The sequence below is a fragment of the Oncorhynchus mykiss genome, chromosome 18 (genome assembly GCF_057628025.1).
Source record: "Oncorhynchus mykiss isolate SJ-2025 chromosome 18, ASM5762802v1, whole genome shotgun sequence".
NCBI lineage: Eukaryota > Metazoa > Chordata > Actinopteri > Salmoniformes > Salmonidae > Oncorhynchus > Oncorhynchus mykiss.
This window is the reverse complement of record NC_143039.1, coordinates 20135176-20149784: the sequence shown is the minus strand read 5'-3', so window position 1 is coordinate 20149784 and position 14609 is coordinate 20135176. Positions and strand designations below refer to the sequence as shown.

General features: G+C 42.7%; 1 protein-coding gene across 1 annotated transcript in view; it reads right to left on the bottom strand.

The window, feature by feature from the left end:
- LOC110527213 (uncharacterized) overlaps window positions 1-14609 on the bottom strand; it is a 28847-nt gene that overhangs the window by 12858 nt on the left and 1380 nt on the right. Inside the window, exons 4-12 of the mRNA XM_090209473.1 lie at window positions 4607-4685; window positions 3938-3957; window positions 3548-3748; window positions 3071-3366; window positions 2941-2985; window positions 2669-2713; window positions 2413-2452; window positions 2245-2306; window positions 1679-1753 (exon numbers count right to left, since the gene is read on the bottom strand). Coding sequence (XP_090065599.1) covers window positions 1679-1753; window positions 2245-2306; window positions 2413-2452; window positions 2669-2713; window positions 2941-2985; window positions 3071-3366; window positions 3548-3748; window positions 3938-3957; window positions 4607-4685 — 863 coding nt within the window. The remainder of the gene's footprint in view (window positions 1-1678; window positions 1754-2244; window positions 2307-2412; window positions 2453-2668; window positions 2714-2940; window positions 2986-3070; window positions 3367-3547; window positions 3749-3937; window positions 3958-4606; window positions 4686-14609) is intronic.

Here is a 14609-nt window from a genome sequence, read left to right as displayed (position 1 = left end):
GTCCGTCGGACTACCAGATGGTGAAGCATGATTCATCACTCCAGAGAACGCCTTTCCACTGCTCCAAAGTACAAATGGCAGCAAGCTTTACACCACTCCAGCTGACGCTTGGCATTGCGCATTGTGCTCTTAGGCTTCTGTGTGGCTGTTCGGTCATTGAAACCCATTTCATGGAGCTCCCAACAAACAGTTATTGTGTTGCTTCCAGAGGCCGTTTGAAATTCAGTAGTGAGTGTTGCAACCGAGGACAGAGGGGTTTTTACCCGCTACAGGCTTCAGCCCTTGGCAGTCCCATTCTGTGAGCTTGTGTGGCCTACCTCTTCAAGGCTGAGGCGTTGTTGCTCCTGGATGTTTCCACTTCACAATAACCGCACTTACAGTTGACCAGGGCAGAAATTTGACGAATTGATTTGTTGGAAAGGTGGCATCCTATGATGGTGCCATGTTGAAAGTCACTGAGGTCTTCAGTAAGGCCAATCTACAGCCAATGTTTTCCCATGGAGATTGCATGGCTGTGTGCTTGATTTTATACACCTGTCAGCAAAGGATGTGGCTGAAATAGCCGAATCCACTCACCTGAAATGGTGTCCACATACTCTTGTATATATAGTGAATGTTGACACTGGTATTGTGCTTGTATTGTGCTGAAAATTAGGTTGATAAGTGATGGAGTTGCCCTTTAAGGATTTTATTGAATAAGGAACTTAATTTAAGGCCTATTTCATGCTCTCTTCTCCATTTGGTGTTTACAGCCACCTTGACTTCAACAATCCGACCAGGGGACACAAACCAGAACGCAATGTTTTGTTCAAATGCCTTTTCCCTCACCGTCTGTAACTCTGTGTTGTTGTATGTGTCGCACTGCTTTGCTTTATCTTGGCCAGGTCGCAGTTGTAAATGAGAACTTGTTCAACTGGCCTACCTGGTTAAATAAAGGTGTTCTCAACTGGCCTACCTGGTTAAATAAAGGTGTTCTCAACTGGCCTACCTGGTTAAATAAAGGTGTTCTCAACTGGCCTACCTGGTTAAATAAAGGTGTTCTCAACTGGCCTACCTGGTAAAATAAATGTGAAAAAAAAGAAAAATGTTTAGCTTAGCTCAGCTTAGTCATCGAACTATTGGAAAAAGTCAAGCCTTTGTATGCCTGTTCCAAACTCCTCGAAAAGAGAAAGCTATCCGTATTGAGTTTGTGGTTAGCAAGTTTTTCTTGCGTCAAGCAACCCAGGTCACCCCCCACTGTTTGCTACACTGGTGTCAGAAGTATGATGTATGTGCAAACTAGCAGTGATGTTGAGATGCATCCCCTTCCACAGATCCTGTTTCTTCTTTATTATTTTTCATTCATTTTTATTAAAATGTTTAATATCGGCCCCAATTTCTATACATTACACCTGCAAGTGCTCTTGACATCAAAAGTAAAGACATTTTCTTAAGTAGGCCATACAATTAAAGATGGAATCCATAAAAACAATTAGCATGTCTTCATTGTTGGTACAAAAGTGGAACTGCTTTCATCACTTCTGGAACGAGGTCTTGAAGAGGGATGTGGATCTTGAAAAGATTAGAAAACATTAATCACAACATGTTAGTGGTCCTGATTTGACCTGTGATGGTTATTCTAATTACAATGACCACATGAATGACAACCTACAACCTACTTTGAACCTACTGGAACCTAATTATTGTCACAGAAGCGCCGCTTCACATATGAAAGCCGTGTACAGAGGTAGCTGTAGACTGAAGACACTGTGTACTGGAAAGAGAAAAATGACTTGTGTGAGATCCACAGCAGTACTGACTCTTGTTTAACAGCTCCATTATGACAGTTTCACTTCTATTTTTCTTTTTTAAGTGTCTCCCTGAAGAGGCACATGATTGATGATGTATAATTTCATCATTTGGCAAATATTTGAAATAGCACTATATACTGTACCAACTCCATGATAGAAAGAAAGGTGTTCCTCATGTTTGGTATACTAAGTGTATACAGATGTATAATCCTAATTTGAGCCAGTGTACTACATCAGGAAAATAATTCTGCAGCAACAGGAAATGTGAATTGTTATGTGGATTATAGTTCATGGACATTTTTATAGGGGTTGATATTCTTTGTTAGGGCAAATCAAGTCTGAAACTTCATAGTGGAAATGCAAATACACTACTAGTTTGCATTTCAGCAACAAAAGAGTGATCAAATGAAGATCCTACATCTGTAGTTATATCATTTGCAATGATTTGACAAACCATTATATTGCTCCGAATCACAGATAGACTGTCAGAATGAGGCCTTGTAGAGGGATGTGGATCTTGAAAAGATTAGGAAACATAAAACACAAGATGTTGGTGCTGATTTGACCTGTGATGATTACTGTATCACATTGACCACATGAATGACCACACAATAGAACCTACTGTGAATGAAAACGTAGTTGTAGCCTGAAGACACTGCCCACTGGAAAGAGAATAATGACTTGTGTCAGATCCAAAACAGTTCTGACTGTTGTTTAACAGCTCCATTAATTCATTTATTTCAATTTGACTGATTTCCTTATATGATCTATGACTCAGTCAAATCTTTGAAATTGTTGCATGTTGTGTTTATATTTTTGTTCATTATAGCAGTTGATGATCTATAGTTACTTTTATAATTTGCAGTAATTTGACATACCATGACACCGTTTAGAATCCAAGCTAGAAAGCCACAACTTCTGGTCTGTAAAATAAAGGAGAGGAAGAATGAGTACATCAAATACAGAGATACTGTATTCAAAATGATGATTAATTGACATCATACATTGTAAAGCTTCTGCTTAATCTTTTTGATTACTTATTTCCTTATATGAACTGGAAATCAGTAAAAATCTTTGAAATTGTTGCACGTTGCGTTTATATTCTTGTTCAGTATAGTAGTTGCTGATGTATGGTTACTTTTTCTCATACCATGGCAGCGTTTAGAATCCAAGCTAGACAGTCACGATTTCTGGCCTGTAAAAAAAGGAGAGGAAAAATGAATACCGTACATCAAATAGAGAAATACTGTATTCAAAATGATGATTAATTGATACCATACCACAGGATCTATGTCAAACTTCTGCCTAATATTTCTGACTGCTGCATCATTGTGAGGACAGTCCAGTAGTCCCTGGCTCTCATGGAACAGACAGTCCACTGTGTCAAACTTCTGCCTAATATTTCTGACTGCTGCATCATTGCGAGGACAGTCCAGTAGTCCTCCCAGTCTCTCATGGAACAGACAGTCCACTGTGAGTATTACATCACTTCTGGTCACTAGTCTGCTGCTGTAAGGTACAGTGTAGTCTGGGTTGAAGGTGTGATGCAGCACTACCAGAATGACATCTTTACCCACTGTCAAGAAAGAGAATGTGGGAATACGTCAAAATTAACCTATAAGCCTCTCAAATAAACAATTTAGTCATGTCATTCATGCCGTTGGTACATTTGAGGAAAACTGGTGTGGAAAGAGAATATCTAGTATAGAAGGAAATAACATTGTTTAGGAAGTCATATTTGGGATGAGTTACTGTACTTGGAATCTGTTGCAGTGCTGCTTCAATATCAGTCCCGGCGCGGGAGACGATGGGACAGAAAGCCATGATGACATCACTCTCCACTGGAGACTTGACTTCCGTAAAACATCTTGTGGTGTTGTTGAGTCGTCTCATAAACTGAATATGAGTTTCCAAAGTATTGCCAGTCTCAACTGTGTAGTACTTCATATTGTGTGCAACTGATTTTAAACAGACAACAAAGAGGAAGGTCAAAAAGGTCATTGATAAAAGTATTAATGTTTTTGTTAATTGGAACAATGTTCATAGTTCAGCCAGATATAAGAGCATTGTAGGTTTAACCATTTACTTTATAGTGCTCCCCTTCATCAAAATGTTACATTATACAAAAGAGCCCTGTTGAAAATTACCTTTGTGTTCAATCATGGATCTAAAGGAAGTGAATGAACAGACAAATGGGTTTATTAGTCTAGATAGATACATTCAGGATAGGAAAACATGTACAACAACCAGTGTGCAAACCATCTATCTGTCTTATATGTTTCTTAATTCCATTATTTTACTTTTTGATTGTAGTGAATTGTTAGATATTACTAGATTAGATAAGCGTTTCGCTACACCTGCAATAACATCTGCTAAATATATGTATGCAACTAATACAATTTGATTTGATCTTTCTCCATGGTGCGAACTGCATACATTAGCGTGAAGCTATTTCACATTCTAAACTTTCACTCTCTTATCTTTCACAGTATCCGCTCTAGAGTACTTCACCACCTCAGTCCTTCCACTGGACCACGTGATTTCTTGGAATTTGACAGTGAAAGTAATGTGTTATTGTAAATGTACTTACTGACTCTGTTCTATTCTACATTCATAGAATTACTGACCTAAAAAACATTCCATTCAATTCTGCACAACCAGTTTCCACATAACCAAGTGTACTGTTTTATTCCTGCTGTAGATATAATTTAATATCTATCACAAAACCTTTCACGACACCCACCCAACTGTAAATGATAGCTATGGTGTTCGTATTGAAAATGAAATGTCAAATGAAATGAGGAAAATAGACTTACCCTGCAGCTATTGGACTCTTTTCTGTTGACTGTACTGCAGTTGTGGTTTGATCTGGTTTAATAGCGATGATCTGGTGATCTGTTTTAATAGCAAAGAGAAAGTGAAACTAAACAGCATGAGATAATAAGGGGAGGGGCAATTTTTTCAGAAAGTCACAAATGCTGAGTTTACACAGGCAGCTGCGTTCTGATTTTTCTTCCGCTAATTGGTCTTTTGACCAATCACATCATATCTTTTTCAGAGCTGATCTGATTGGTCAGAAGACCAATTGGTGAAAACAATATAAGAATTGGGCTGCCTGTGTGAACGCAACCATCTAGGCAATCTACAGTTCAAACAACAAAGTGAGCACAACTGATTTGGTAAACAGCTGAGGAATTGGGGCTGGAAAAATGTAACCACACTCACATTTATAGACAGACCTATGGATGCACCACCATCCATGATATAGAAATTATAGTTTTAGACAAGGTTGGAGGCTATGCAGTCTTTGTTTACAATTACACATTTAAAAACAATGGAATAAAACAAGCTTATATTTTGGGTTCTGATGGGGTTGACAGTTGAAGTAATCTCATAGTGCAATTAGAATTTATAGTCTTTAAGAATCAATGTGTGTATATATAATTAATTCAAAAGTCCAAAAATGTATGTACCAATAGCAGATTGCCACTTTAATATAAGGTAAATAACAGTAGTTAGACCAAGCACAATTTACATTTGTTTGCTCGCCTCAATTGCTTAAAAATCTGTCCTCTCGTCCCCTTCACCTGCACTGATTGGAAAGACTTGACAGGTGAAAACAACATGGTGGAAGCTCATCTTTAGTCCATTGTCTTATGTATCCCTGCGCATTGACTCAGTACCGGTAGTCCCTGTATAAAGCCTCGTTATTGATATTTTATTGTGTTACTTTTTATTGAATTTTTTACTTTTTTTATTTGGTAAATAATATTTAAACTATTTCTTGAACTGCATTGTTGGTCAAGGGCTCATAAGGAAGCATTTCACGGTAAGGTCTACTACACCTGTTGTGTTCCGCACATGTGACCCCAAAAAAATATTTGATAGAACATTTGATTTGATAGTGACACTGGCCGTCTCCACTCCTGGCACCCGTGGTAGAATATCATTAGGTTGAAATGTAGAATTAATGCCACGTTTAAAACAACTCAGAGCTTGGAAGTCTCAGACTTCAGTGCATTCTAAACAACGGTTAATCAGAAAATAAATGGGGGGGAAAAATTGTTTGAATGGTCATTTAATTCTTCCAATTCGGGAACTCGGGCCCATTTCTAAAGCTCTGACTTTCTGACCTGAGGATCACTGACATCATGGTTAATTTTTTCAAATTGCCAGTTGTTTTGAACGCAGCATATTTTCAACCAGAGATCATAATTCATGTTCTATAACGTGCAGCCCCACCCCATAGGGGAGATCTGCTCTGAGGTGGTTTCCCCTGCTGGCTAGGCAGCGAATAGCCTGAGAGAAAATTATGCACCCAACTGCAGCCAATGGGAGTACAGGTGTCCCTATATAAGGGGATGCTTCCCCTCAATCAGCCTCCCATTATTTTCAGCGACTGGACTGAAGAAGCCGAGAAAATAAGTCTCAGGACGAACCTGATGTCGATCTCTAAGTCCTCGACGTCGTCCTTCTAAATGAGCATACCATTTCCACCCAACCCAAAAGCTCTTTTATGAGCTCAGTGTCGCTGCTCCACTATGGCGACTGTAGACTCACACAACTTATGTTTTGTGTGCCTAGGATCACAGCACGCTAGGGGCGGCCTCACAGATCCCCCGGAATGCCCTAGCATGTTGCCTCTAGAGAAGACGAAGATATTGGGAAGTGTTTGGATTTTTCTCTCGAACCCCCCCTCCCAATGGAGAGTGCAAGGTTTTTCTCATCCTTGGGCGAGGAAGAGACGGGCTCTGAAATTTCAGCAGCCCTCTCCTACGCAACAGCCTCTCTCTCTGCGCTCTGATTTTCCAGGGCTCATTGAGCGAGATGGCTGGAGATCACGCTGCCCTCCATTCTCTCCAACCCGGAAGTAGATATGATGGAGGGCGGCCCCTACTCTAGACCAAAAAGAGCGGTGGTGCCACTGGGAGCCGGCAAAAATCTTTACACCCCATTCACCAGAGTGGACGGCAGACGACCCCAGGGGATCCCCAGGCTCGAGGACACCATGGCTGCGTACCTCGTCCCGGGTATGAGCTCCTGGCCGTCACCCAGAAAACCCACTCTACCTACAACAAAGGACCAGCTCACAGCTCAGCTGGTAGAGAAGTCCTTTGCACTAGAGGTCCAGGCTGTAGCAGCAGCGAATAATATTGCCCTTCTGGCAGCCTCTCTGTCCCTTCTCACCACGTAACACTGAGCTGTCAGGAGAGGAGATATAAGAGGCGTCGAGAATTTCCGACGCCATACTTCATCTCACCCAGGCGTCGGCTGTGTGTGTGGGAAGGTCCATGGCCACTTCGGTGGTTGCGGAGTGACACCTCTAGCTGTCTTTGACGGCCATGAAGGAATCCGACAAAGCCGCCCTGCAGAACGCCCCCATGACAGAGCGTTTTGGGAAGACAGAGGAAGCAGCTATCTAGACAACTGCCATTGGCAGGAGGGTCTAGATCAAGTCCCAGAGAGGCACCCAGCTTCACTCTCTAGTAGACCTGGGTCTACAGCCAGACGGAGAGCCCGTCGAATCGCAACACCTCGGTGGGCCGTATGGGCCCCGCACCTCCGGCACCTTCCACCTCTCCTGCAGCACCAGAGAGAGCAGCCGCTCCACAGGCTATATTCGCCCTACTTCCTAGTGCCAAAAAAGATGGGGGGAATGAGGCCAATATTGGATCTACGCAGTCTCAACGAGGCCCTTTCGAATGCTTACGACAAAACGTCTGCTGGAATGTGTCCACACCAAAGACTTTTGAATATGCATAGACCTAAAGGACACGTACTTCCATGTGCCGGTAATCCGCGTCACCGGAAGTTCCTGCGTTTTGCCTTCCAAGCATCCCGGAGTCGCCCCTTTACTATTGACAATGAGATTGGTGTTTTGCGGGTAGCATTTAATGAAGCTGCCATTTGAGGACTTGTGAGGCGTCTGTTTCTCAAACTAGCCACTTTAATGTACTTGTCCTCTTGCTCAGTTGTGCACCAGGGCCTCCCACTCCTCTTTCTATTCTGGTTAGAGCCAGTTTGCACTGTTCTGTGAAGGGAGTAGTACACAGCGTTGTACGAGATCTTCAGTTTCTTGGTAATTTCTTGCGTGGAATAGCCTTAATTTCTCAGAACAAGAATAGTCTGACGAGTTTCAGAAGAAAGCACTTTGTTTCTGGCCATTTTGAGCCTGTAATCGAACCCACAAATGCTGATTCTCCAGATATTGAACTAGTCTAAAGAACGCCAGTTTTATTGCTTCTTTAATCAGAACAACAGTTTTCAGCTGTGCTAACATAATTGAAAAGGGGTTTTCTAATGATCAATTAGCCTTTTAAAATGATAAACTTGGATTAGCTAACACAACGTGCCATTGGAAAACAGGAGTGATGGTTGCTGATAATGGGACACTGTATACCTAAACTCAGCAAAAAAATAAACTTTTTCAGGAACCCTGTCTTTAAAAGACCATTTGTAAAAATCCAAAGAACTTCACAGATCGTCTTTGTAAAGGGTTTAAACACTGTTTCCCATGCTTGTTCAATGAATCATAAACAATAAATGAACATGCACCTGTGGAACGATCGTTAAGACACTAACAGCTTACAGACGGTAGGCAATTAAGGCCACAGTTATGAAAACTTAGGACACTAAAGAGGCCTTTCTACTGACCCTGAAAAACACCAAAAGAAAGATGCCCAGGGTCCCTGCTCATCTGTGTGAGCGTTCCTTAGGCATGCTGCAAGGAGGCATGAGGACTGCAGATGTGGCCAGGGCAATAAATTGCAATGTCCGTACTGTGAAACGCCTAGGACAGCGCTACAGGGAGACAGGACGAACAGCTGATCGTCCTCAGTGGCAGGCCACGTGTTACAACACCTGCACAGGATCGGTACATCCAAACATCACACCTGCGGGACAAGTACAGGATGGCAACAACAACTGCCCGAGTTACACCAGGAACGCAAAATCCCTCCATCGGTGCTCAGACTGTCCGCAATAGGCTGAGAGAGGCTGGACTGAGGGCTTGTAGGTCTATTGTAAGGCAGGTCCTCACCAGACATCATCGGCAACAACGTCGCCTATGGGCACAAACCCACCGTTGCTGGACCAGACAGGACTGGCAAAAAGTGCTCTTCACTGAAGAGTCGCGGTTTTGTCTCACCAGGGATGCTGGTCGGATTCGTGTTTATCGTGGGAGGAATGAGCGTTTCACCGAGGCCTGTACTCTGGAGCGGGATCGATTTGGAGGTAGAGGGTCCGTCATGGTCTGGGGCGGTGTGTCACAGCATCATCGGACTGAGCTTGTTGTCATTGCAGGCAATCTCAACACTGTGCGTTACAGGGAAGACATCCTCCTCCCTCATGTGGTACCCTTCCTGCAGGCATGACACTGCCACCAGCCATACTGCTCGTTCTGTGCATGATTTCCTGCAAGACAGGAATGTCAGTGTTCTTCCATGGCCAGCGAAGAGCCCGGATCTCAATCCCAATGAGCACGTCTGGGAGCTGTTGGATCGGAGGGTTAGAGCTAATGCATTCCCCCCCAGAAATGTCAGGGAATTTGCAGGTGCCTTGGTGGAGGAGTAGGGTACACAGCAAGAACAGGCAAATCTGTATCTCCTCCATGAGGAGGTACACAGGATCACCAACAATGCAGCTGGTGGCCACACCAGATACTGACTGTTACTTTTGATTCTGACCCCCCCTTTGTTCAGGGACACATTATTCCATTTCTGTTAGTCACATGTCTGTGGAACTTGTTCAGTTTGTCTCAGTTGTTGACTCTTAAGTTCATGCAAATATTTACACGTTAAGTTTGCCTTAAATAAAACACAGTGAGAGGACATTTATTTTTTGCAGAGTTTATAAGACTTGGCTGTGCTGTGCTGTGCTCAATTACTGTATATATATATATATATATATATAAAAATAACTTGGCTTTGCTCAATGTATCACCACTCAGGATATGACCCAGATGCAGACACAGGAGGCAGATGGTTATAATAAACATTCTGTGAACCGAACCAAGGGGCATCCAAATTGGCAGGCAGAGGTTCATAGTCCAAGGCAGAGTCAAAAAGGGACAGAACAGCAGGCAAGAAGGTTGGAACCGGGAAGACTAGAAAACAAGCACTAGAGAAAACAGGAAACACACTGGTAAGACCTCACACAAGACAAACTGGCAACAGACAAACAGAAAAGGCTGGTATAAATACACAGGGGATAATGGGGAAAAATAGGAGACACCTGGTGGGGGGTGGAGACAAGCACAAGACAGCTGAAACTGATCAGGGTGTGACACAATGACTACATAGGACTTGACTAAATGAATGTGAGAGATGTTTTTCTCCATTGTAAAGAACACAGTGCAACCTTTGGTAGGTAGTCATTGAGCAAAGCCAAGTCAGAAATGGTCAATGTGCAGAACCAAGTCATATATATATATATACACACGACTTGGTTCTTCACATTGACCATTTCTGACTTGGCTTTGTTCAATGACTACCTACCAAAGGTTCCACTGTGTTCTTTACAATGGAGAAAAACATATATTATTGAAGATGCCCAAACTGTGGAGATAACAATAGAATGTGAAGTTAAAGTTATTGGTTTCCATCTGTGGCCATGCTTTTCCCTAAATGTTTATGACAACTATAGTTCCAGAATAGCCTAATCTTTTGAATACGGTGTAGTTTAAAAAAAAACAGCAACATAACTTTAACATTAGCTTAGCTAGGTAGCTACACTGACAGCGGTCAGTTACCTATTTGTTGATGTTTGTCCACTCCACGTGGAAGTCACCATGACGTTCCTTCCCACCCGCAGTTCATGAATATGTAGGTCTACATGTAGTCTGCGTCATTATTCAGAGATGGAACCTAAACAAGCATTTCCGCTCTTAAGCAGGAATTACATTGAAATAAGGGTGGCATTCCCCTCTGGTGGGTCCTTTAATATAAGGTCAGGTACAGGAGGCTAACTGCCAAAATAAAGGAAACCCCAACATAAAGTGTCTGAATAGGGCGTAGCTTCGTACACCTTGGCATAGATTGTAGAAGAGTCGAACTCTTTTGGAGGAATGCCATCATTTTGTTGATGGTGGTGGAAAACCCTTCTCAGGCGCCGCTCCAGAATCTCACATAAGTGTCCAATAGGGTTGAGCCTGGTGACTGAGACCGACACAAATACCCTTTAAACCCACTATAATCCTTCGAGACCTCTCTTTCAAAGCAGAATATATATGTATATAATGAAGAGATGTTCTTGTCTCCGCCCTAACAATGGGAGTCGATGTCCCAAAGGTGAGAAGGCAGGAGGTCTGCTTAATAAACAGAATGTCGTATTCCCACATGGACAGATTTTGATGGGATTGGACAGATTTTGATGGGATTGGACCATTTCTCTTCGCTTCTTCCTCTCTGATCAAAATCACTGAGATCTCTTCTTCTAGCCATGGAAGCCAAAATAATGGGCAACTGGGCATTTCTACGCATGACCCTAAGCATGATGGGATGTTAATTGCTTAATTAACTCAGGAACCACACCTGTGTGGAAGCACCTGTTTTCAATATACTTTATATCCATCGGTTACTCAAGTGTTTCCTTTATTTTGAGAGTTACATGCACATAACAGTTCATACAAGACTATCACTCAGTTGTTGGTGATCCTGTGTATCAGACATCTGTATGAACGTACACTTCCATTTCAGGCTGGATAACATTTCAGCAAAACATTATGTTACTGCTGAACAGTCTTATTGAACAAGGAACTTCATTTAAAGGACAATTCCTCCACATATTCATCGTCACCAAACCAGCATGTTTCTATGATCTGTGGTTACAAAGATAAGATCCTAAAAAAAATGCTTGTCAATGACATCACAGGGTAGAGTTAAAAACTGTGATTTTTAAAACCGGCAGTGAGTTTCTAGCCCAAGGAAGGGTATTTTCACTGCGAATCTCAGTGTTTGAAAATGTGTTTTTAAAATGTGCTTTGATGTCATCGGGTAGAACTTAACATATGTTAACACTGGTATTGAGCTTTGTATTGTGCAGGAAATAATGAAAATTAGGTTGAAAAGTGGTGGAGTTGCCATTTAAGGATTTGATTGAATAAGGAATTTCATTTAAGGCCTATTTGATGCTGTAGCCTCCATTTGGTGTTTACAGCCACCTTGATTGACTTCAACAACCTGACCAGGGGACACTAACCAGAATGTACTGTTTTGTTCAAATGCCTTTTCCCTCACGTTTGAGCTCAGTTTACTCAGTCAAAGAGTGAGGCCTTTATGCCTGTTACCAACTCCTACAAAAGAGAAAGATATCTGTATTGAGTTTGTGGCTAGCAAGTTTTCCTTGGGTCAGGCAACCCAGGTTACCCCCCACGGTTTGCTACACTGGTGTCAGAAGTGGAATGCATGTGTAAACTAGCAGTGATGTTAAGATGTGTGCCCTTCCACTGATCCTGTTTCTTTATTCTTTTTCATTCATTTTTATGAAAATGTTTAATATCGGCCCCAATTTCTATACCTTACAACTGCAAATTGTCTTACCATCAAAAGTAAAGACATTTTCTTAAGTAGGCCATGAATTTAAGATGGAATCCATAAAAATAATTAGCATGTCTTCAATGTTGGTACAAAAGTGGACCTGATTTGACCTGTGATGGTTATTCTAATTACAATGACCACATGAATGACAACCTACAACCTACTTTGAACCTACTGGAACCTAATTATTGTCACAGAAGCGCCGCTTCACATATGAAAGCCGTGTACAGAGGTAGCTGTAGACTGAAGACTGTGCACTGGAAAGAGAAAAATGACTTGTGTGAGATCCACAGCAGTACGGACTCTTGTTTAACAGCTCCATTATGACAGACACCATCCATAAGTTTGACTTCTATTTTTGGCCTTGCTGGCCGTGCTGCTGCTCCAGTTTCAACTGTTCTGCCTGCGGCTATGGAACCCTGACCTGTTCACCGGACGTGCTACCTGTCCCAGACCTGCTGTTTTCAACTCTCTAGAGACAGCAGGAGCGGTAGAGATACTTTTAATGATCGGCTATGAAAAGCCAACTGACATTTACTCCTGAGGTGCTGACTTGCTGCACCCTCGACAACTACTGTGGTTATCATTGTTTGACAATGCTGGTCATTTATGAACATTTGAACATCTTGGCCATGTTCTGTTATAATCTCCACCCAGCACAGCCAGAAGAGGACTGGCCACCCCTCATAGCCTGGTTCCTCTCTAGGTTTCTTCCTAGGTTTTGGCCTTTCTAGGGAGTTTTTCCTAGCTACCGTGCTTCTACACCTGCATTGCTTGCTGTTTGGGGTTTTAGGCTGGGTTTCTGTACAGCACTTTGAGATATCAGCTGATGTACGAAGGGCTATATAAATTGATTTGATTTGATTTGACTGGGGACAGCAAGGAGTCATCATGTCAGGTAGTCCTGAAGCATGGTCCTAGGGCTCAGGTCCTCTGAGAGAAAGAGAGAATTAGAGAGAGCATACTTAAATTCACACAGGACGCCGGATAAGACAGGAGAAGTACTCCAGATATAACAAACTGACCCTAGCCCCCCGACACATAAACTACTGCAGCATAAATACTGGAGGCTGAGACAGGAGGGGTCAGGAGACACTGCGGCCCCATCTGATGATACCCCCGGACAGGGCCAAACAGGAAGGATATAACCCCACCCACTTTGCCAAAGCACAGCCCCCACACCACTAGAGGGATATCTTCAACCACCAACTTACCATCCTGAGACAAGGCCGAGTATAGCCCACAAAGATCTCCGCCACAGCACAACCCAAGGGGGGGAGCCAACCCAGACAGGAAGATCACGTCAGCGACTCAACCCACTCAAGTGACGCACCCCTTCTAGGGACGGCATGAAAGAGCACCAGTAAGCCAGTGACTCAGACCCTGTAATAGGGTTAGAGGCAGAGAAGCCCAGTGGAGAGAGGGGAACCGGCCAGGCAGAGACAGCAAGGGCGGTTAGTTGCTCCAGAGCCTTTCCGTTCATCTTCACACTCCTGGGCCAGACTACACTCAATCATATGACCCACTGAAGAGATGAGTCTTCAGTAAAGACTTAAAGGTTAAGACCGAGTCTGCGTCTCTCACATGGGTAGGCAGACCATTCCATAAAAATGGTGCTCTATAGGAGAAAGCCCTGCCTTCAGCTGTTTGCTTAGAAATTCTAGGGACGATTAGGGGGCCTGCGTCTTGTGACCGTAGCGTACGTGTAGGTATGTACGGCAGGACCAAATCAGAAAGATAGGTAGGAGCAAGCCCATGTAATGCTTTGTAGGTTAGCAGTAAAACCTTGAAATCAGCCCTTGCCTTAACAGGAAGCCAGTGTAGGGAGGCTGGCACTGGAGTAATGTGATCAAATTTTTTGGTTCTAGTCAGGATTCTAGCAGCCGTATTTAGCACTAACTGAAGTTTATTTAGTGCTTTATCCGGGTAGCCGGAAAGTAGAGCATTGCAGTAGTCTAACCTAGAAGTAACAAAAGCATGGATTAATTTTTCTGCATCATTTTTGGACAGAAAGTTTCTGATTTTTGCAATGTTACATAGATGGAAAAAAGCTGTTCTTGAAACAGTGTTGATATGTTCATCAAAAGAGAGATCAGGGCCCAGAGTAACGCTGAGGTCCTTCACAGTTTTATTTGAGACGACTGTACAACCATCAAGATTAATTGTCAGATTCAACAGAAGATCTCTTTGTTTCTTGGGACAAGCATCTCTGTTTTGTCCGAGTTTAAAAGTAGAAGGTTTGCAGCCATCCACTTCCTTATGTCTGAAACACAGGCTTCTAGCG